This window comes from Elephas maximus, chromosome 15 (assembly GCF_024166365.1).
Source record: "Elephas maximus indicus isolate mEleMax1 chromosome 15, mEleMax1 primary haplotype, whole genome shotgun sequence".
NCBI lineage: Eukaryota > Metazoa > Chordata > Mammalia > Proboscidea > Elephantidae > Elephas > Elephas maximus.
The window spans coordinates 18023167-18047799 of NC_064833.1; the positions used below are offsets into that span (position 1 = coordinate 18023167).

At 41.3% G+C, this 24633-nt stretch overlaps 2 protein-coding genes across 2 annotated transcripts in view; one reads left to right on the top strand and one right to left on the bottom strand.

Moving 5' to 3' along the window:
* NSMCE2 (NSE2 (MMS21) homolog, SMC5-SMC6 complex SUMO ligase) overlaps positions 1–23998 on the bottom strand; it is a 271346-nt gene extending 247348 nt beyond the window's left edge. The window contains exons 1-2 of the mRNA XM_049854355.1: positions 23897–23998; positions 3899–4063 (exon numbers count right to left, since the gene is read on the bottom strand). Coding sequence (XP_049710312.1) covers positions 3899–4049 — 151 coding nt within the window. The 5' untranslated portion in view covers positions 4050–4063; positions 23897–23998. The remainder of the gene's footprint in view (positions 1–3898; positions 4064–23896) is intronic.
* Positions 23999–24083: 85 nt separating this feature from the next.
* The window catches only part of WASHC5 (WASH complex subunit 5), a 66765-nt gene continuing 66215 nt past the window's right edge, over positions 24084–24633 (top strand). Inside the window, exon 1 of the mRNA XM_049854336.1 lies at positions 24084–24232. The gene's annotated coding sequence lies outside the window, so the exon portion shown is untranslated. The remainder of the gene's footprint in view (positions 24233–24633) is intronic.

Consider the following 24633-nt stretch of genomic DNA (forward strand, 5'->3'; position numbering starts at 1 on the left):
TGTCTTTACAGACAGAAAAGGTTAAGCCAAGAGAGTGCCATCCGGCTGCAGAACATGAGAATGCCCAAGGCCAGCTGCTGAGAGCTTCATTACCAGAAAGGTACAAATGCTGAGAGAGGCAATCTCATTTCAGTATTCCAAAAACAATGAAAAATCAGGTAACATTACTCTCAACAAAATAATAAAAATGTGATTTCAATGTTACATTGCCTCCAAATGCCATCAAACTGGCAGAATCAATTTTCAATGAAGGGTAATGCTTAAGGTCAGAAATAGTGGAGTCAGGCTGCTTATGCTCAGATCCCTACTCCACCACGTACTTCACTGTGACTTTAGGAAAACTAATTCCCTAAACCTTTTCTCAGGTATAAAATGGGGATAACAATAGTCCCCACTTCATAGACTCGGGATCAAATGAGATTACACGTAAAAACAGCACATTGCCTAGCACATAGTAACTGTGCAATAAATTCAGCTAGATCATCCTCAAGATCATGACAAGTTCAACTAAATTCAATTAACTCCCTGATCATAATAACCGAAGTCTTTCTGCCCTGTGGCTACAGAGTCATAGGAAGACAAGCAATACCTAGAGAAAAAACCAGAGAAGGCCTCCAACAAAGCTTTCTCACCTACTGGACCCTTGGGCAATTTAAAATTTATCCTTTTCTTCCAAATGGTCCTCACAATTATTTAGCAAGAATCTGAAACAAACTTTCAAGCCTCACCCCAGAAAAATGCATATAGGTTTTATGCAGAATTGCAGAATGTTAACCAAAACGTATGAAGTCCATCCATGGACATGCCCTGGCACAGACTGAGAAGAGAAAGGACACAAACCTGAGATACATTAATATTTTAAGGAGGGGGCGGTCCTCCAGATTTCCTTAACTAAAATTAAAACTCTCACTAAAATTCAGTTGCTTAAAGATGATATTAGTAACAGCAACTCTGGTAAATTTGGCTAGTATATTCTGCTTAAGAAAGCAGACAAGTACGTAATAAAATTTAAAACCTGAAAATTAAGCCTCAGTTATCTGAAAACTCTCCTAATGTAACAAATTTCATTTTTCAATTAGGTCAAATAAAGAAGGTATTACTATAATACCACCAAATGCAGAAAAAAACTAAAAAACATGGGGGCGATGAAAGTCAAATTGCCTTCACACCATATGCTGTAAATAACACAGGTAAAGGCGATAATTTCAAATGAGCTAGAAAGCTGAACAGGGACAACCACCTGGTACAGGGATATGCAACCAACCAAACAGAAAAAGAACACCAAAATACATCACCACTCCCTTGTCATGGGCTGAATTGTGTCCCCCCCAAAATGTGTCAACCCAGTTAGGCTATGGTTGCCAGTATTGTGTGACTGTTAACCTTTTGTCATCTGATGTGATTTTCCTATGTCTTGTAAATCCTACCTGTACAATATCAATGAGGTGGGATTAGTGGCAGTTATGTGAATGAGGCAGAACTCAATCTACAAGATTAAGTTGTGCCTTAAGTCAATCTCTTTTGACATAGAAAAGAGAGAAGTCAGCAGAGAAACATGGGGGACCTTATACCACTAAGAAACAAGAGCCAGGTGAATAGCATGTTCTTTGGACTCAGGGTCCCTGTGCTGAGAAGCTACTTGACTGGGAAAGACTGATGACAAGGGCCTTCTGCCAGAGCTAACAGAGAGAGAAAACCTTCCCCTGGAGCTGGCACCCTGAATTTGAACTTCTAGACTACTAGGCTGTGAGAGAATAAACTTCTGTTTATTGAAGCCACCCACTTGTGGTATTTCTGTTATAGCAGCACTAGATAACTAAGACACCCCTCAAGTTCTCGGAGGCAAGAACCTCCTCTGTTGTTGTTGTTAGGTGCTGTCAAGTCAGTTCCGACTCATAGCGACTCTATGTACAACACAATTTTTGCTATGTTTGAGCCCACTGTTGAAGCCATTGTGTCAATCCATTTTGTTGAAGGCCTTCTTTTTTTTTGCTGACCCTCTACTTTACCAAGCATGATGTCCTTTTCCAGGGACTGGTCCCTTCTGATAACATGACCAAAGTATATGATACAAAGTCTCGCCATCCTCGCTTCTAAAAAGTATTCCGGCTAAGCTTCTTCCAAGACAGCTTTGTTTGATAATTTAATATGCTGATAAGAAATGGCAGAGCAAAGTGAGAAAAGGGTACTTTATTGATGACTTGTTTTTCGCTGCTATTGAGTCAACTCGTGGTGATCCCATGTGTGTCAGAGTAGAACTGTGTTCCATAGGGTTATGGCTGTGATTTTTCAGAAGCAGTTCGCCAAACCTGTCTTCTGAGGTGCCTCTAGGTGAGTTTGAACCGTCAACCTCTCAGCTAGTAGTTGAGCATTTAACCATTTGTGCCACACAGGGACTCCTAATTGATCGCTACAATCTATTTTATCAAAGCTCATTCTACTTTGTGATAAGGTTCAGCAGCCCAAAAAATCAACATAAAATGTGCCCATTCTTATAAGGCTAAGGGGAAAAGAGCCTATTTCTGCTCTGAAGATAATTCATGGACTTTCCCCCTTGCTCTTCACCTTAATTTCTCCCAGTACATTCACTATCGTCCAACACAGTCAACTCAAACACAAACCAAATTACTAAAATAGTAATAGCTAACATTAAAAATTTATGGTTCACAGAATTGTACGCTTACAATGAATGAATTTTATACTACATAAATTAAAGCTTCAATAAAGCTATTTTTTAAATTAAAAAAAAAAAACCAATACCAAAAAGCAAAGCCCCCACTAAATAAAAGGTTACTTATGCAAAATAAAATAAAAATTAAGTCATAAGAAAATAGCTAACATTTACTGAGCACTTATTAAGTGCCAAGTACTGCTCTAAGAACTTTCTAAGTATTATTTAATCCCCACAACAATGTCTTTTACAGCTGAGAAATCTGAGATAAATAGAGGTTACGAAGCTTGCCCAAGGTCACAAAGATAGTAAATGATGGAGCCGAGTTATAAACCCAGGCATTGTGTGTCCAGAGCCCTCTTGCTATCACACTATCCTGCCTATATTATGGCATGGGTATAATTAATACAGAAATCACATAAATCAAATCCTCTTCATCTTAACTAATCAGTGGAAGTTATTTTCTTCTTTCACTTGAGCTACTGTAATAACCTCCCAAGTGGTTACTGATAATCCACAGCATCCTCAGTATTGCCGTGAGGGTTATTGTTCTAAAACTGGGATCTTACCACGTTCCTCCTCTACTTTAAAACTTTCCATGATAAGGTTCAAACTCCCTGGCAAAACATCACAATATAGGCACTTCATGATCAAAATAACATGTCTGTGTCTTACTTCCCAGCTAGACGGTAAGCAACTTGAAGGAAGAGACATATATTCATTCATCTCTACAGTTCTGGCTGTAGTATTTGATGAATTAGTGATTTAGTCGGGCTCAAACTTTTAAGCCTCAAACAGACCTCCAGGCTGACTCATCTTCGTTCTGTACTTCAATTCACATTCCCTTCTTTTGAGCTCTGACCCTTAAGTTTATTAATTGCTGGCTATCATTTATGATTAAAAAAATAAAGCCTAGCTGCTGTCGCATCGACTCTATCTCACGGCAACTTCCAGGCCATTCACTCATGTCTCTGCCTATAGGTTTCTAGTGCAGTTTTTAGTGGTCCCCAACTGTTTGAACACACATCAATCAATTTATCTCACCTCACCCTCAGTACAACACTATGCGGTATGTGGAACAAGATGAGAAAACAGATGCCCAAAGGGATTAAATGACTGTCCCATGAGGCTCAAAAGGTTAGCAGCATCTGGATCCGGTGACGAATGCCACCACACAGCGTTACCTCAAGGTACACACAAAAGGAGTAAGTTCTAGGTACTACTTACTCTGAGTTTCCACAAGATCCAAAGCAACACTAGAAGCTGCGTCCATTCCAGAGCCGATGCAGGACTGGAAGCTTTTTAAGGAGCAGAGAGCAGATTCGACACCGCTGAAGGAGATGAAGCCAGCAGACCCTGAATTTGAACGCCCCGGCATCCTGAAAGTATTACCTAAGTTTTCAAACACAATGAAATAAGATTTATGAGTCAGAATAGTAACTACATAGGAAAATAAAACTGCTGCAAACATTCAAAGGACTGTATCCAACCTTCTGCAACTACTACAGACTTATCTACGTTCTATATCCCTTGAGAGGATCCCAAAGCATTGTGCCATCATTCTGCACATCAAACACACGTATGAGAAATCTCTGTTGGGGGAAGGTGTAATGGATTGAACTGTGTCCCCTAAGCGGTTATGCTGAAGTCTTAACCCCTGTACCTACAAATATGACCCTATTCGGAAATAGGGGCTTTCTTTTGTTATCTTAATGATGTGAGAACAGAGTTGGGTGAGTCCTCAACCTAATCACTTCCAAGCAGTATATTATAAAAAGTGCAGGACAGACACACACACAGAGGGGGAGGAAACCATGTGAATATCCATCCACAAACCACAGAGTGCCAAGGAAGGACCCTCCCCCAGAGCCGATGCCCTGATTTGAACTCCAATTGTGAGACAGTAAATTTCTGTTCTTTAATGTCACCTACTTGTGGTATTGTACTATGGCAGCACTAGATAGCTAAGAAAGTTTAACTGTCTTCATATTTTAAGGGAGGGAGATTACCCTTTTCTAAAAGAATCCTTGCTTCTCTGAAGAATTCAACAACAGTACAGTCCCTGATCAATCGCCTCGACAGCAACAGGTTTGGGTTTTCTGGTTATAGTCCTTAACGAACAAATCTGTCGTGGAAGAAGTACGGTGAGAATGTTCCTTAGAAGTGAGGATGGTGAGGCTTTGTCTCACTTACTTTGGCCATGTTATCAGGAGGGACCAATCCCTGGAGAAGGACATCATGCTCGGTAAAGTAGAGAGTCAGCAAAAAAGAAGAAGACCCTCAACAAGATAGACTGACACAATGGCCGTTAACAATGGACTCAAACATAACAATAATTTTGAGGATGGCGCAGGGCCAGACAACATTCCGTTCGGTTATACGTACATAAGGTTGCTGTGAGTCGGAACTAACTCAACCGCATCTAACAACGATACAGTCCCTTAAAAGCCTAAAATATAAATAAGTTAGAAAAAGTAGAGCACTTATATGATCCATGAAAGACATTTTCCTAAAAAACAAAAAACAAAAAAAACTCAAAGTATTTTAATAAGGCAGAATTTTGAAAACATAACTTTTAACTTATCTGATATACACTCGCAAACTCTGCTGGCGTACTGGTTAAGTGCTACAGCGCTAACCAAAACACTGACAGTTCGAATCCACCAGGTGCTCCTTGGAAACTTTATGGGACAGTTCTACTCTGTCCTATAGGGTCGCTGTGAGTTGGAATTGACTCAATGGCAACAGGTTTAGTTTTTTTTTTTTTAATATACATACATATTAAATCTGAAACTGTAAAAAATATATATATTCCTGAAAGCGCCTCTGGGTTAGAATAGATTTATAGACTTGGCAAGATCCCACATTCTGTTTCAGTAAAAGCAGAAATTCTCTATAAACTTGTGTCAGGTATCTCATCCACTGTAACAGTATTATGAATTGAATTATGACCCCCAAAAAGGTGTCGACTTGGCAAGGCCATGACTCCCGATATTACGTGGTTGTCCTCCATTTTGTGATCTGATATAATTATCCTATGTGGTGTAAATCCTAACCTCTATGATGTTAATGAGGCAGGATTAGAGGCAGTTATGTTAATGAGGCAGGACGATCTACAGGATTAGGTTGTATCTTGAGTCAATCTCTTCTGAGATATAAAAGAGAGAAGCAAGCAGAGAGGAGAGGGACTTCCTACCACCAAGAAGGAAGAGCCAGCAGCGGAGCATGAGGACCTGGTGTCCCCGTGCTGAGAAACTCCTAGACCCAGGGGAAGACCGATGACAAGGATCTTCCTCTAGAGCCAACAGAGAAAGAAGGCCTTCCCCAGGACTTGGCACCCTGAGTGCAGACTTCTAGCCTCCTAGACTGTGAGAGAATAACTAAGACAAACAGTTTCAGTTATTTGCTATTAAAAACTCCCTAATCTAATTTTCAAGAACCCTGGTGGCAAAGTGGTTAAGTACTCAGCTGCTAACAAAAGGTCAGTGATTCAAACCCACCAGCCACTCTGCGGGAGAAAGATGTGGCAGTTCTACTCTGTCCTATAGGGTCGCTCTGAGTCGGAATCACCTTGAAGGCAGTGGGTTTGGTTTGGGTTTTGGGTAATCTGGTCTTCAACCACCAGCTCTTTAAGCTCTGGACCACTTATGTAAAGCAGCCAGGAATAGACATCTTTGCTTCATTGAGAAACCATCTGAAATTCAATCCACTGAAAACCAAATAGAAAAGTGGATAGAATTTGCACGGCTTAAAGAGAAGAGAGGGCTGTTCTTAAGGATGTATGATAGCAGAAAGGAGGGTATTTCCTTGGAACAGATAGACATAGCAGGAATTCAGGCTCTGCTACTTTACTACTGAGTGACCATGGGTAGATTGCTTAAACCTCTCTAAACCTCAGTTTTGTCATCTTTAAAATGTGTGGTCTAGCACACAACAACAATTAATTAGCATTAGGACTTCCCCTCCTGCTCTTCCTTTCTTAAATGGGGAAGTATGTCATATCTCTGGCATTTCCATCCCCTCCATCATAACCACACCTTTATCTCACACCTGGACTGCTACAGTAGTTTCTCAATTATGGGTCCTTTTTAATTAGATCCATTCATTCATTCTTTCAACAAATAGGCATTGAGTACCTTACCATGCCAATCATTGGGTGCATTCAATAACACAAAGAATATTAAAAGGGAAGGGCAGAGAGATGCATAAGTATACTATAGACAGGTACATACCCACCATACAATTCATCATCAATTCAAATCATTCAGTTAACAAATACTGAGTATTTATTTAAACGCCAGGTACTTCTTTAGGCATGGAAACACAGTAGTTTTCGAGACAAGTACTCTTAAGACTTTCATTTTAAAGCACTATTATGATCATTTTAAAGCACTATTTTGTTCATTTGTTCTAATTGGATGAAAACCTACTATGTGCCGGGCACCATTCTAGGCACTATGCTTGGCTCCCCAGGGGCTCCCCAGTCAGTCACAGGATAGGCATAAATGACTAATGCAATTTCGGAGTTACTGCAAAATGGAGGCACAAATAAGGGAATGCTTAACGTTGCCTCAGGGAGTCAAAGAAAGCAGCATAGGCCTGATCTTACAGGACAAGGCAGGAAATAGTTTACCAGGGAGACCGATGACGGGGAAGGGAAGGGCCTTCAGGCAGAGGAAGGGGCACGTAAGACTGAAGTGCAGAAGCAGTCACAAACTCCAGAAAACTGCTTGAATTTTCCTGACCGTGTTATGCTTTTATGAACTCTCTCTTCAAACTTCTAACATGTCTTTCTCCAATCATCAGTCTCAGCTAAAGACCTTCTTGGCTATTTCACTGAGCGAATAGAACCAGTCAGAAGAAATACTTCTCAAGTTCCCACTGCTTACCTACCCACCTACCAGCACCGGATTCCATTTCCTCTGCCCTCTTGTCAAAATGAATACACATTGTGTGAGGTCAACACTCCCACTTACCCACCAGCTCTCATCCCTTCTTCCCTGCTCTAGGGCATTCTCCCAGCAGTTCTCCCTGCTTTCCTGCACCATTAAATCTTCCCTTCCGCGAACAACTATGCTGGTGCTTCTCCCACCTCGACGATCGATATCCGCCCTGCACCCACCTTCTCCTCCGGCTGCTGCTGCTGGTGCTTGTTGTGACGTCGATTCCGACTCACTGCGACCCCGTGTGCGGAGCAGGCCTGCTCCACAGGGTTTTCAGGGCTCCGGCCTTCTGGAAGCAGGTCACCAGGACTTACTTCACAGGCACTTCCGGGCGGGTCTGAACCGCCAGGCTTTCAATGAGCAGTCCAGCACTTGATCATCTGCACCACCCAGGCCACCCCAATTTCTCTGCTCACCCTTACAGCAGAACTCCTCCAAAGACCTGTTTATCCTTGTCTCCAAATCCTCTCCTCCCATTCACTCTCTCTTTTTTTTTTTTTGACTATTACTATTCTTTTTTGTGGTAAAATATATGTGTGTATATATATACAATTTGCCATTTTAACCATTTTTAAGTGTACAATGACACTTCGGTGTTTCAGTGACGTTAATTAAATTCACAATGTTGTACAACTATCACCATTATTTATTTCCAAAGCTATCTCATCCCCCTGAAAAGAAATTCAGTACCCATTAAGCAATAATTCCCTACTCTTTCCTCCTCCAGCCCCTGGTAACCACTAAGCTACTTTGGATTCTGTACCTTTGCCTACATGTGTGAGTGGAATCATACAGTATGTGTCCTTTCGTGCCTGACTTACTTCACTCAGCAGAATATTTTCAATGTTCACCTATGCCCTGGCATGCACATTTCTCTTTACGACCAAGTAACATCCCGTTGGTGCCCTGGTGGCACAGTGGTTAGAAGTTCAGCCGCTAACCAAAAGGTCAGCAGTTTGAATCCACCAGCGGCTCCTTGGTAACCCTATGGGGCAGTTCTACCTGTCCTATAGGGTCATTATGAGTCAAATCCACTTGACGGGGTGACGGGTAACATCCCATTGTATGTATATGCCACATTTTGCCTATTCATCCGATATCTCCCAGTGTCTCTGGAACTCACTCCTTCCAGGCTTTTACCTCTACCAAGTCACTGTACCTGCTTTTATCAAGGTCACTGCTGCTAAATCCGATAGTCAATGCTGAGCCCTTACGTGACCTATCGCCAAACAGCACCTGACACAGTTAGTCCCTCCGTCCTTCCTGGTACACTTCTGCACAGGCATCCCTGGTTTTCTTCCTGCCGCATGGGCCATTTCTTCTCATTCTCCTTTGCCTATCCTCTCTATCTGTTTGAGCTTCGTAAGCCTGAGTGTCCCAGGGTTCAGAACCCGGGCCTCTTTTTTCTTCTCCATCTACACATAAAACAAGTACACTCCTGCCTCAGGGCTTATTCGCTCACTGTCCCTGGTGCCAAGATGTCTGTCCCTCAGATAGCTACATAGCCAGCTCCCTCACTTCCCTAAGGTCTCCCTTCAAATCAATGAGGCCTTCCCTGACTGCCCTATGTAAAATAGCAAGCCCTTCCCAATGTCTCCCACCCACCAGGCATTCTTTACCCTCTTGCCTTGGTTTTAACTTTCTTCATAGCAGGTATCAGGCATCACCATACAACATTCTTTTACTTATTATGTTTATCACCTCTATTAAGAGCCCTTAGTGGCACAATGGTTAAGCACTGGGCTGCTAACAGAAAGGCTGGCAGTTTAACCTCCCTAGTGGCTCTGCAAAAGAAAGACCTGGCAATCTGCTTCCCTAAAGATTACAGCCTAGAAAACCCTACTCTGTCATACAGGGTAGTGACTCTATGGCACCCAGCTACAATAGTTGTCTCTAATTCCCTATTAGACTGTAAGCTCCCTAAAGATTTGTTCTGCTTTGTTCACTGATGTATCCTGTAGCACCTACAACTGCATATGTCACACTGTAGCCACTGGATGAAGGTTTGAAGAATGAAGAATAAAATTCTGCGTGTGTATCCCCAGCACCTAAAATAGTGCATCTTCCCAAAACTGTACCAGTGGTGAGCTCAGAGCTCAAAGCACTTATCTCTCTTCTCCATCAACTCCCACCCACAGAGTGCTCTCAGCCAGGCCCACGTCATTTAAATGCTAGCAGCAAAATCTCTCTCTATATAACTTAAAATTGTCAAAACTAAACACCTGGTTATCGCCTTTCTCCTACTGACCTACCTGCCTCCCAAACCTGTTCCTTTTGCAAACTGTTCCACCTTACCAAATGGTAACTTCATCCTTCTATTTTCTTAGACCAAAAACCCTGGTGTCCTACTTGACATTTCTCTTCTCAGATTCTAAATTAAACCCACCATCAAATCTTGTCAGCTCTGTAGTCCAAATATCTTCAGAATTCAACCATTCTCACCAATTCTATTCCTACTGCCCTGAATCAGGCCAACATCTCTTGCCTGAATTACTCCAACAGCCTCCTACCTAGTCTCCCAGCTCCCAACCTTGCCTCTTACACCCGATGATCAACACAGCAGCCAGAGCAAATGTCTGAAAGTGCACAGAAGTTCATGTCACTCCCCTGCTCCAAATCCTCTAATGACTTCCTGACTCAGAGTACAGGTCAAAGAGCTGAAGAATGACGTATACCAGTGGTTCCCAAAGTGTGATCCCTGACCAAGTAGCACCAGCATCACCTGTAAACTTGCTAGAAATGTACATTCTCAGGTCCCAGCGATCTGTTTTGTTAAATACATCCTCCAGGTAACTCTGATGCACCTAGGCTGCAGTGTCAGCAAATCAAAATCACCTGGCGGGTCTGTTGAAACACTGATTGCTAAGCCTCACTCCCAGAACTTCTGATTCAGTAGTTCTGAGACAGGGCCTAAGAATCTGTATTTCTGACAAATTCCCAGGTAATGCTGATGCTGCTGGTCTGGGAATCTCCACCCTGAAGACCACTACTCTACATCATCTGGCCCTTGCTAGTCCTTTCATAACCCAGACTGCTTCCTCCTTAGGGTCTTCATACTTACTGGCTAGACGGACAAGAATGCCAGTGATCAAGATAAGTAATAAAAATAAGGAAGGGTCAGTTTTAAGTCTCTGTTGCCTATAAAATAAAATTCAAAATCTAAAGCAATGTATCCAAACTTTCTACAATACCATGTAAACACGATAAACAAGTGAAACATTCATTCCATACAACTGTAACTACTCTATATTCCAGAATAAATACAACCCATGTCTGTCACAACCCTTTTCAGGATGACTTTTGTTTTTCTCTACACATTCATTCATTCTTTTAACAATTTCTAGTCTTACAACAGATTTCATTATTTACAAAGATATAGCCATTTTTCCCTTTCAAGAAAACTTCAATCTAAATAAGGGAATTGAATAAGTATACAAATATTAATAACAGAAGCTTGGAAGAAAACAAGTGCCATCTTAGACAAATAAACCAAGTAGAATGGAGTTCAAAAAAAAAAGAAAGAGATTACGCAGACCCATTACTGTGAGGCTCAAAATAGGAAGTGATGGCACACATAACTGAGGGAAAAGTAAGCTTCACAGAAAAGAAGTTGCTTAAACTGAACCATAAAGAACATTTAGGATTTAGAAAGGTAGAGATTATAAGAGGAGAGCATTTCAGATGAAGGAAACAGTAAGATGATGGTGAATTTTATGTGTCAACTTGGCTAGGCTGCAATTCTCAGTGGTTTGGCCAGACACTCAACTGGCTGCTGTTCTCTAATATAATGTAATGCAATGACTTTCCACGATGTGATCTGATGGGATCAACCAATCAATTGAAAAGGAGTTTCCTTGGGGGTGCGGTCTGCCACTAGAATATACATAGATATTCTGGCAGAACTTTCTCTTTTTACCATGCACTCTTCTCATCGCCTGACCTATTAATCTTGGGAACGTAAGCCTGCAGAAGTCTCTGATCTGCTGCCAACTGACAGACATTGGGACATAAGCCTGCAGAAGTCTCTGCCTGCCGCCTAATCTACAGATTTTAGACCTGCCTGCCATACAACTGCATGAACCAAACCCTTGAAGTAAATCAATCAATCTCTCTCTCTCTCTTTGTATGTATACACACACATATACCAAAAAAAAAAATCAAACCTGTTGCTGATTCATCTCAACGTATATACATACACATACATACATATGTACATATACGTATACGTATACATATACATATATACGTAGCCCTGGTGGTACAGTAGTTAAGCATTCAGCTGCCAACCAAAAGGTTCAGAGTTTGAATCCATCAGCCACTCCTTAGAAACCCTATGGGACAGTTCTATTCTATCCTATAGGGTAGCTATGAGTCAGAATTGACTCAATGGCATTGGGTTTTATACATACGTATGTACACATACACATACATACATATATATACACACACACATATACATCTCACTGGTTTTGCTCTTCTAAAGAACCCAAACTAAGACAATGAGACAAGGCCATAAGGAAGTAAAGCATGACATGAATCACTTTGACAAAGTGGTACAAATGGAAAGGCAAGTAGATTTCTCTTGAAGCCATAGCGTAGAGGTTCTTAAAGAATACATCCAGTTACGTCTGGGGGTGGTCAAATGGGACTTTAAATGTTATCAGTTTTTTTAATTGTATCATAAAAATCAAATCTGAAGCAAACATGACAAAACATTACAGATGTTGAAATCTGGGAGATGGGAACAAGGATTCTCACTGTATTATTTCTGAAACTTTCTGTGGTTTTAAAGTTTCTCAGAGAAAAAATATGACGGAAAAACCGACGATAATTTTTCAACATTTGAGTTTTAGTAAAAGAGAATGTTTATTTGTAACCTCACTTTATTACACCAAACAAATTGAGACTGTTTGCAGTATGTGTGTATATAGAGAGAGACATGCATGCAATAAGATGGAAAAACATAAATTCATAAAAATCAAGACCAAAGAGTTGAGGGAGTCAACATGGAGCTATAGACAGAAGCAAAGACCTCTGAAGCAAAGACCCAAAAAAATAAGCAAAACAGATACAAACATCAATTCTGGTACCCTAAGCATCAAATGAAGGGATAAAGAACTAGATCAAGCACCAAATGGAAGAAGAAACTGACAGAGAATGAGGAGAGTTACAGAGTGGAGGTCCCCTGCCAGCTAACAAGGCACGGATTCACCATCCTGGAGCACAGTCACCAACAAACTTGGATAGGATGCACAGGAAGACAACTTTATGGAGCTCCCAACAGGAGACACAGCACCTGCTCCACACATCACATTCTCTCCTTTCCCTCCTGAAACAATGGAAGACACGATCTGTGAAATTGAAGACAAATCCTTGCATACCACTTGAGGAAAAATCAGAAAAGAATGAAGAAAATCTAAGAAATAGGTGAGACACAATCAAAAGCAAAAATTTGCATGCGATCAGATTCCCAGAACGAGGGGAGAAAATGGAAAACACAGAGAGATCTGCTGACAGAAAACTTCCCTAATATCATGAAAGATGAAAAGTTAACCATTCAAGAAGCTCAACAAACCCCATATAGGATAGACACCAAAACATATCATAATCACATTTGCCAAAATCCAAGACAAAGGAAGAATACTGACAGCAACTCAAGAAAAACAAAAAGTCACATACAAAGGGGAAACAATAAGACTAAGCTCTGATTACTCAGCAGAAACCATGCAGGCAAGAAGACAATAGGATGACATATATAAAACCTTGAAAGAAAAAATAGCCAACCACGAATAATATATCCAGCAAAACTCTCACTCAAATATGATGGTGAAATTAGGACACTTCCAGATAAACAGAAATTAAAGGAATATGTAAAAACCAAACCAAACCTGCAAGAATTATTAAAGGAAGCCCTTTGATTAGAGAACAAAACAACATCAGACAACAACCTGAATGTAGGACACAGGACAGCATCAGCCAGATACCACCTAGGTAATGGACTGTAAAGGATAAAACAAAACCAAAAGATTTACAACAGGGAACCAAAGACGTCAATCTGTACATAACAACAACGTCCGAACAATAAAAGGCGGAATAAACGGTGCAAGTACATAACTTTCAAATGAAGAGGAAGTAAAGGCAATATCAGCTAATAAAAGACTGGCCCAAACTTAGTAAGACGGGACAAACTTCAGGGTAATCACAAAGAAAGTTGACAAACCTACTGATCAAAATAAAGAAGAAAAACAAAGTCTAAGAAAACACAATATCTATAGAAACTAAAATAAAATCCACAAACAAAAAGAACTCAGCACAATAGAGTAACAGGAACAAAGAAAAAGTTAGCAACACACAACAAAGCACTTCAAAATGACAGCATAGACTCACACCTATCAATAATCACACTGAACATAAATGGCTTCGCTGCACCCATAAAGAGATAGAAGAGTGACAGAATGGACTAAACAAAGGGCCCTTCAGTATGCTGTCTACAAGAGACACGGCTTAGACACAAAGACATAAATATATTAAAAACTAAAAGATGGAAAAAAAAATTTCAAGCAAACATCAACCACAAAAGAGGAGTGGCAATACTAATCTCAGATAAACTAGCTCTAAAACAAAATCCATCATAAAAGACAAGGAAGGCCATTATATGATCACTAAAGGGACAATTCACCAAGTGGACATTGCCATAATAAATAGTTACCCACCCAATGATAGGGCTCCAAAATATATAAAACAAACTCTAACAGCACTGAAAAGAGAAAATGACAGTTCCACAATAGTAGCAGACTTCAACACACCACTCTCGGTAAAGGACAAAACATTTAGAAAGAAACTCAACAATAATACAGAAGATCTGAAGGCCACAACCAACCAACTTGACCACATAGACATATACAGAACACTCCACCCAATAGCAGCAAAGTATACATAATTTTCTAATACACATGGAACCTTCTCCAGAACAGACCACAACTTAGGCCACAAAGCAACTCTGAACAAAACCCAAAACACTGAGATAATACAAAGCATCTTCTCTGATCACAATACCATAAAAGTAGAAATAAGTAACAGGAAGTGCAAGGAAAAAAAAAATCGAAAACTTTGAAACTTAGTAACATCTTGATTAAAAACCACTGGGTAATAGAAAAAATCAAAGATGGAATCCAAAAATTTCCAGAATCAAAGGAGAATGAAAACACATCATATGAAAACTTTTGGGACACAGCAAAGGCAGTGCTCAGGGTCAACTCGTAGCAAGAGACACACACATCAAAAAGAAGGAACAAATGTTAGCTCTACAACTATACCAAATAGAAAGAGAACAGCAAAAGAAGCCCATAGCCACCACAAGAAAGAAAATTATAAAGATCAGAGCAGAAATAAATGAAATAGAGAACTGAAAAACTACAGAATCAACAAAATCAAAAGCTGGTTCTGTGAAAGGATCAACAATGTCGACAAACCATTGGCCAAACCAAAAAAAGAAAAACAGGAGAGGAAGCAAATAAACCAAGTAAGAAATGAAATGGGGACATTACAACAGTCCCAACTGAAATAAAAAGGATCATAACACAGCACTATGAAAAAACTGCACTCCAACAAATTTGAAAACCTAGAGGAAAAGGGCAAATTTTTAGAAACACACTACCTACCTAAAATAACGCAAACTGAAGTAAAAAATCAGAACAAAACTATAACAAGAGACTGAAAAGTTAATTAAAAAAAAAAGAAAAAGCCAGGCCCAGATGGCTTCACAAGAGAATTCTACCAAATATTCAAAGAAGAACTCACATCAGCACTACTCAATTATTTCAGAGCATAGAAAAGGAAGGGATACTTTCAAATTCATTCAACGCAGCCAGCAGAATCCTGACACAAAACCAGGCACAGACATCACAAAAAAAGAAAATTACAGATCAATATCTCTCATGAATACAGATGCAAAAATTCTTAACAAAATTTTAGCCAACAGAATTCAGCATCATTAAAAAAAAAAAAAACCACGCACTCCTACCAAGTGGGATTCATACCAGGTACGCAAGCATTATTCAACATTAGAAAATCAATCAATGTAATACACCACACATACATAAAACAAAAGAAAAGAATCATATGATCATCTTAATCAACACAGAAAAGGCATTTGATAAAGTCCAATAACCCATTCCTGATAAAAATTCTCAATAAAATAGGAACAGAAGGAAAATTCCTCAACATAATAAAGGGCATCTACACAAAACCAATAGCCAGCATCATTCTCAATGCAGAGAGGCAAAAAACATTCCCCCTGAGAACAGAAACAAGGCAAGGATGTCATCACCACTCTTATTTAACATTGTGCTAGAAGTCCTAGCTAGAGCAATAAGGCAAGAAAAGGAAATAAAGGGCATCCAAATTGTTGAGGAAGAAGTAAAATTATTCCTAATCGCAGATTATATACTATACATAGAGAGACCCCACAAGAAATCCACTGGAACTAACAGACTCAGCAGAGTAGCAGCATATACGTTAAACACAGAAAAATCAGTTGGATTCCTACACACCAATAAAGAGAACTACAAAAAGGAAATCAGGAAAATAAACCCCCTAAAAAAAATTAAATACTTAGAAATAAATCTAACCAAGGATGTGAAAGGCCTATATAAAGAAAACTACAAAACACTACTGCAAGAAACCAAAAGAGATCTACATAAATGAAAAACATACTATGATCATGGAGAGGTAGACTTAACATTATGAAAAGATCAATTCTACTCAAAGCAATCTACAAATACAATGCAATCTCGATCCAAATTATAACAGCATCCTTTAACGAGATGGAAAAACTAATCATTAACTTTATATGGAAAAGAAAGAGGCCGCAGATAAGAAAAGCATTATTGAAGAAGAAGAAGAAAGTATGAAGCCTCACACCATCTGACCTCAGAACCTACCGTACAGCTACGGTAGTCAAAACAGCCTGGTACTGGTACAACGACAAACACACTGACCAATGGAACAGAATTGAGAACCCAGATGTAAATCCATCCACCGATGATCACCTGACCTTGGACAAAGGCCCAAAGTACATTAAATGAGGAAAAGATGGTCTTTTTAACAAAAGGTGCTAACAAAACTGGATGTCCATCTGTAAAAAAAAAATGAAACAGAACCCATATCTCACACCATACACACACACTAATTTAAAATGGATCAAAGATCTAAATATAAAACCAAAAACTATAAAGATCATGGAAGAAACAATAGGTTTAGCCCTAGGAGCTAAAATATAAAACCAAAAACTATAAAGATCATGGAAGAAACAATAGGTTTAGCCCTAGGAGCCCTAATACACATCATAAATAAGATACAAATCATAATGAACACACAAACACCAGAAGATAAGCTAGATAAATGGGATTTTCTAAAAATTAAGCACTTATACCTATCAAAAGACTTCATCAAAAGACTAAAAAGAGAACCTAAGACTGGGAAAAAATTTTTGGCTATGACAAATCTGAAAAAGGTCTAATCTCTAAAATCTATAGGAAAATCTTACACCTCTACAACAAAAAGACAAATAATCCAATTAAAATATGCACAAAGGATATGAACAGACACTTCACCAAAGAGGACATTCAAACAGCTAACAGACACGAGAAATGCTCGTGATCACTAGCCATTACAGAAATGCAAATCAAAACGACGAGATACCATCTCACCCCCGACATTGGTGGCACAAATCAAAGAAACAGAAGATAACAAATGCTGGAGAGGCTGCAGGGAGACTGAAACTCTTGTGAACTGCTAGTGGGAATGCAAAATGGTACAACCATTTTGGAAAATGATATGGTGCTTCCTTGAAAAGCTAGAAATAGAAATACCAAAAAATCCAGGAATCCTACTCCTAGGAATATATCCTAGAGAGGTAAGAGCCATCACATGAATAGACATATGCACACCCATGATCACTGCAGCATTATTCACAACAGCAAAAAGATAGAAAAGTCCTAAGTGCCCATCAATAGATACATGGATAAACATACTGTGATACATACACACAATGGAATACTATGCAACGATAAAAGGCATTGATGAATCTGCGAAGCATCTCACAACATTGATGAATCTGGAGGGCATTATGCTGAGTGAAACAAGTCAATCACAAAAGGACAAATACTGCTGAGACCACCACTATAAAAACTCATAGAAAGTTTAACACAGAAAGAAACAGTCTTTGATGGTTATGAGGGAGGGGAGGGGAGGGGAGGGATGGGGAAAGAAAAACACTAACTAGACAATAAACAGAGAAATGATTGAAGTGATCAAAGCTTATATTTCACTGGGATCCACGATCAACACCCATGGAAGCAGCAGTCAAGAAATCAAACAACGCATTGTAGCATTGGGCATTGGGCAAATCTGCTGCAAAAGACCTCTTTAAAGTGTTAAAAAGCAAAGATGTCACTTTAAGGACTAAGGTGCGCCTGACCTAAGCCACAGTGTTTTCAATAGCCTCATATGCATGTGAAAGCTGGACGACGATGAATAAGGAAGACTGAAGAAGAACAAAGGCCTTTGAGTTGTGGTGTTGGTGAAGGGTACTGAACATACCATGGACTGCCAAAAGAACAAACAAGTCTGCCTCTTAAGAAGCACAGTCAGAACGCTCCTCAGCAGCGAGAATGACGAGGCTTCGTCTCACATACTTCGGACACTTTATCAGGAGGGACTAGTCCCTGGGGAAGGGACTAGAGGAGGGTCATTGAAAAAAAGGAAGACCCTCAACAAGATGGACTGACACAGTGGCTGCAACAACCGGCTCAAGCAAAACAACTATCACGAGGATGACACAGGACCAGGCAGTGTTTTGTTCAGTTGTACACAGGGTCACTATGAGCAGGAACCAACTCGATGGCACCTAACAACAACAGACAACAGATAAGTGGTAACTTTGGTGAAGGGTAATGCAGTACATTGGTCAGCACAACTTGACCAATGCAAAGTAATAGAAACATCACAGACACGTCCAAACTACCTGAGACCAAGTTACTGGGCTGAGAGCTGGGGACCATGGTCTCGTGGAACATCTAGCTCAACTGGCATAGCACAGTTTATAAAGAAAATGTTTTGCATCTACTTTCATGAGTAGCCACTGAGGTCTTAAAAGCTTGTACACGGCCATCTAAGATACTTCTACTGGTCCCACTCTATCTGGAACAAGGGAGAATGAAGAAAACCAAAGACACAAGGGAAAGATTAGTCTAAGGACTAATGGACCACAACTACCACAACCTCCCCCAGACTACGTCCAGCACAACCATATGATGCCCAGCTACCACCACTAACTGCTCTGACAGGGGTCACAACAGAGGGTCCTGGACTGAGATGGAGAAAAATGTAAAACAAAATTCAATCTCACAAAAATGGCCAGACTTAATGGTCAGACAGAGACTAGAGAAATGCCAAAAGTATGAGCCCTGGACACCCTTTTAACTCAGCACCGAAGTCCCTACTGAGGCTCACCCTTCCCCCAAAGATTAGACAGGCCTATAAAACAAACAATAACACACATAGTTCGACCACATATATGAGACTAAATGGGCACACCATCCCAGGGGCAAGGATGGGAAGGCAAGAGGGGACAGGAAAGTTGGATGAATACAAATGGGGAACCTGAGGTCAAAAAGAGGAGCATGTTGACATGACGTAGGGTTCTCAACCAATGTCACAAAACAATATGTGTATTAATTGTTCAGTGAGAAACCAATTTGCTCTGTAAACTTTCACTTAAAGCCCAATTAAAAAATAAAAACAGATAAAATGGAAAACCAAGTACATGAGAAAATTAGAACACAGTCATGCAGGCTTTAGGATTATATACAGTATTATACTTGCAACACACGTATGACTGTGAGCTTCCTTACAAAACAAAAATGAAAGTTTTAGAATTTTCTTTCCCCATAAAGAAGAAGTACACCAGCTTAGAAAAAATACAGCTTTCTATGGCAATGGAAATGCTGTATGTGTGTCCTCAGCACCTAGAACAGTATATCTCTCCAAAACTGTAACAGGGTCATACTGAAAAATATCCTCAATAATATGCTTACAATCAATGCAGTAATAGCAAGTTTCCCAGGATTGTTTCCTATTCCACAGTGTAAGCTAAGACAGGATAGTCATGACAGAGATCAGTTAGGTACCCACTAAGCCCATTTCCTCTTTAACCATTCACACAGCTAGACCCCATTTTGCAGCCTTCCTTGCAGTTAGGTGTAGCCATTTGATTGAATTCAAGCCAATGAAAAATGTAAGCCATTTCCAGGCCCTGCCCGTGAAAACCACATTTTCCCCATACTCTTTTCCATTTGAGAGCTTGACACAGGCAAGCACCGTGGCCTAAGAAGCTTTATGTTGATAGAGAATTACTAGATGAAAGGAGCCTGGGACCCTAAATCACTGCATGGAGGAAATCTGCTCACCAGACAGGTTCTACGTGTGAAAGAAACAAACTTCAATTGTGCAAAGCCATGTAGATTTGGGGGCTTCCCTGGTATAGCACCAACTGTCACACAAAAAAACACAATCCTTCAAGGACCAGAATGATCTAAGTATTCAGTTTTCCAGTCAATCTTGATTCTAGGGTAAGCCTAAACTATCTACAGCAGCACTGCCCAATAGAACTTTCTGTGATGATGGAAATGTTCTATAACCTGCACTCTCTAATGTGATGGCCACTGGCCACATGTGGATACTGAGCACTTGAAATGTGGCTAGTGTGACCAAGGAACTGAGTTTTTAATCTTATTTAATTTCAATTAATTTAAATTTAAATAGCCACCTGTGGCAAGTGGCTACCATACCGGACATCACAGATTGAGCGGCATGGTTATAAAATTGTACTATATGAACCACAGTTAAATAACAGGGCCAAACCCACAGTATAAGCAGGATGTATCTTCCTGGAATATCACTTTCGCTTAGAGATAATAGGAAACATGTCTGTATTAAAATATTTATTAGCTACACTGTAGAGGCAATATAGAATAGCAATTAAACATGCAGCCTCTGGAGCCAGGCTGTCTGAGTTAGATGACTGGTTTTGCCTATACACCCTGGACATTGTGTAAAACCAACATAAGACTCTGAAAGGTGGAAAGAAGAAGGCAGACTGGCTAGGAGCAGGAGAGCTGAAGAACACAGTGGTGAGTTCCTTGGGTTTTCTTTTTGCCTCATTATCCCAGACTGGGTGGTTGAGCACCCAACAACCCAGGCAGGACAACAACACAGACAAAAAAAAAAAAAAAATCCCAAGAATAGCTTGCTCTTTCTAACCAAAGAAGCAAGAAAGGGGCGGCCTAGAAAGCCAAAACAGGAGCCCTGGAGGCACAACAGTTAAGTGTTCAGCTGCTAACCTGAAGGCTGGCTGTTTGAACCTGCCCAGCCATTCCACAGGAGAAAGAACTGGCGATCTGCTTCTGAAAAGATTAAAAAAAAACCGCCAAGAAAACCATACGGGGCAGTTCTACTCCGGCACATGGGGTCGCTATGAGTCAAAAATCAACTCGACAGCACCTAACAACAACAGCAGCAAGCCAAACTTTTAGACAATTGCTCTACTCTAGGTAAACACCACAAAAACACGCAAACAACAACAAAAACTCTGCAGCCTCAACCCCATCAGCAAAGGCTTAGGCTTTCGCCCTTGCTGGGCTGTAATGAGGCACTCCTCCGGGCACAGCCTCAGAGAAGGCTTAGTGGGATGCTGGAACTTTCATGCCTGCATAGCCTTTCTTCCCCCTTCCTGCTGTGTCAGTGGACACTGTCTGAGGAGCCTGTATGTCCACCCCAACCTCTGCCCTGCTGGTGTCAGAGGAAGCCTAGAGGGCAGCCAAGACTTTCATCTACCACCTAGGGGTAACACGGCCGTCCCCCAACTCCCACGGTGAAGGCTATGTGGAGAGCAGTAACAAGGCACCGTACCCCTCCCAGCCACGGTGGTACCGGGGAGTCCTAGCAGGGAGCTTGCACTCCCACCCCTTCACAGTCATAACAAGACTGAGTGGGGAACTGGACTTTCAATACCATCCAGCAGTAACAAGCCACTGTTCCTTCCCTCAGCAGCTCAGTGTCACAGAAGGCCTATTAAAACAGAAAATCTAAATAATATACAGCATTTCATAATATAATACCCAAAACGTTCAGGATTCAATCCAAAATCACTAGTGATACCAAGAAGTGCTAAACCTCACCCTGAATGAGAAACAACCCACAGACACCAACACCAAGATGACACAGATGTTAGAGTTATCGGACAGAGATTTTAGAGTGGCCTTCGTAACAATGCCGAAAAAAGCAATTATAAACAAGCTTATAACAAATAAAAAATCTGAAAGTCACAGCAAATAAATGTAAGATATAAAGACAATCCAGATGAAAATTTTACAACTAAAAAAAGTTCAATAATCGGAATAAATATCTCAACGGATGGACCCAACTGCAGAATGGTGACAACAGACAAAAGAATCAATGCAACTGAAGACAAGAATAGAAATTAGCCAATCTCGACAACAGAGAAAAATAGACTGAGGGGAAAAAAAAAAAGAACAGAGCCTCAGGGACACATGGGACTATACGAAAGTATCTAACATTCATCTCATTGGAGTCCCAGAGGAGAGGAAAAAGTGCTCAAAGAAATAATGGCTGAAAACTTCCCAAATGTGACAAAAGACATAAACCTACAGTTTCAAGAATCTGAGTGAACCACAAACAAGACAAAAACTCAAAAACTAAACCCATTACTGTCCAGTCAATTCCAACTTATGAAGATCCCATGTGTTACAGAGTAGAGCTGCTCCATAGGGTTTTCTTGGCTGTAATCTTTATGGAAGCAGATCACCAGGCCTTTTTTTCTGTGGTGCTGTTTAGTGATTTTAATGGTTTCAAACCACCAACCTTTAGGCTAGTGGTTGAAAGCTTAACCACTTGTGCCACCTGGGGCGGGGGTCGGGGGAACTGGTCGCCCTGGAGTTGATTCCAACTCATAGCACCACCCAGGGACCTACAAATAGTGTAAGGTCAAAGAAATACCATCATGGCACATCATATCCAAACCTCAGAACACTAAAAACAAAGAATCTTGAAAGCAGTGAGAGAGAAACAAAACTTTTCCTATTAAAAAAAAAAGAAGAAGCTAAATCCAGTGCCGTCAAGTCGATTCCAACTCATAGCAACCCTACAGGACAGAGTAGAGCTGCCCCCATAGAGTTTCCGAGGAGCACCTGGTGTATTCAAACTGCTGACCCTTTGGTTAGCAGCCATAGCACTTAACCACTACGCCACCAGAGTTTCTGCCTTTCTTATAGAGGAAAATAATTTGAAAGATAGGTTTCTCACCAGAAACCATGAAGGCCAGAAGAAAATGGCACAACAACTTCCAAGTGCTGAAAGAAAAGAACTGTCAACCCAGAGGTCTACGTCCAGCAAAAATGTCCCTCAGGAATAAAGGGGAAATCAAGACATTCTCAAGCAAGGCTTGGAACCAGTGAACAATCACCTGGGGATCTATAAAAATCACCTGGGGATGTTGCTAAACTGTGGATTCTGATTCTGACTATCACAGGTGGAAATGCAAATTTTCAGCAGGCTTCACACCAGAACGAACCGGTTCAAGGCCCTGTTATTAAGTGGAGGAAAGCTAAGAGAATCTGTCACCAGCAAACCTACCCTACAAGAATGACTAAAGAAAAAGTTTCCGAAACAGAAAGGAAATGATAAAAGAAGAGGTCCTGGAACACCAAGAAGAAAGAACAATGGAAAGAGTAAAGACCAAAAAACTAAACCCACCGTGTCAAGTCGATTCGGACTCACAGCGACCCTATAATAAAAATAGGAGTAAATACAATAGAGCTTCCTTCTCCAACAGTGTGCCATAAAGTAGTTGTGGGCGCTTCCCTGTCACTATCGCTAATCCTCACAACAATTTACGTAAGAGAAAAGGAAGCTGAAGCCCAAAGAGTTTATTTACTTGACTTGTCCAAGGCCGTGCTTGTAAAAAGTTAAAACCTGATTTATTTGGATCAAAAATTCGTGATCTTTTCCCCACACACTCAAGACTGAAGTTTGGAGAGACGGTGCCTAGGAAAGGGAGGTAAACTGCCCCAGTCTCACTGCGTGAAAAGAGCCAGGACCAAACCCAAGTCGACAGTTCCCGCTCAGGGCACGCGCAGAGCGCCCAGGAGCGAGGACACAACTCCCGCCACCCTCTCCACCGCCGACCCCGCTTTTGCCTTACCTGGCTGCCCGACCTATCTCCGTCCGGCTGCACCCTGACTTCCCATGACGGTACCCCACACCTTTCCTAACCCCCTTGCACTGCCCCTGAGAACGGCGAGCGGGCCCTTGCGTCATCAGCCGTCGCCGGAGCGTGGTCACGTGACGCCCCGCTCTGCCCACCGCCCCTTTGGTCACGTGACGGCCAGAGGCTCCGGGAGCGGAAGCCGGGGTCAGTCCCGGTGGCTGTACCAGTCTGGGGATCTAAGGGGACCCTTGCGTAGGGGGAGCGGAGGTCGCGAGTCCGTGTGCGACTGCCGGCCCTGAATGAGCGCCACTGGCGCGGCCCTAGTGACAGGTGAGTCGGGCGAGGTGCGCGCGCCCTCCTCTGCACGTTTCCTCTTCCCGTCCTCCGTCCCGGCGCTGGGCCACCCTGGCGTCGGGGTGGGGGGGTCTGGAGGGAGGGCCCTAGGGCCGAGGACTTGGCGGCAGCAGGTGGCTGGGGGCTGCAGTCCAGGCTCTTCATTTCCACTTTGATGGAAAAAATGTTGCACATTCCTTTGGCGCTTTAGGAAGCGATGTTTCCATGCTGGGCTCCTATCTGATTCTTCCAAGTTCTACGGAGCAGTGCCGTGCGAACGTCATAATTCTTTTTACTCTCAAGAAAAATGAGAACTTTTACAGTCTAACGGACCAGGATTTGAATTCTAGTTCTGTGATGGACTGGATTTGGGCAAATCACTGCCCCTCTCTGCACCT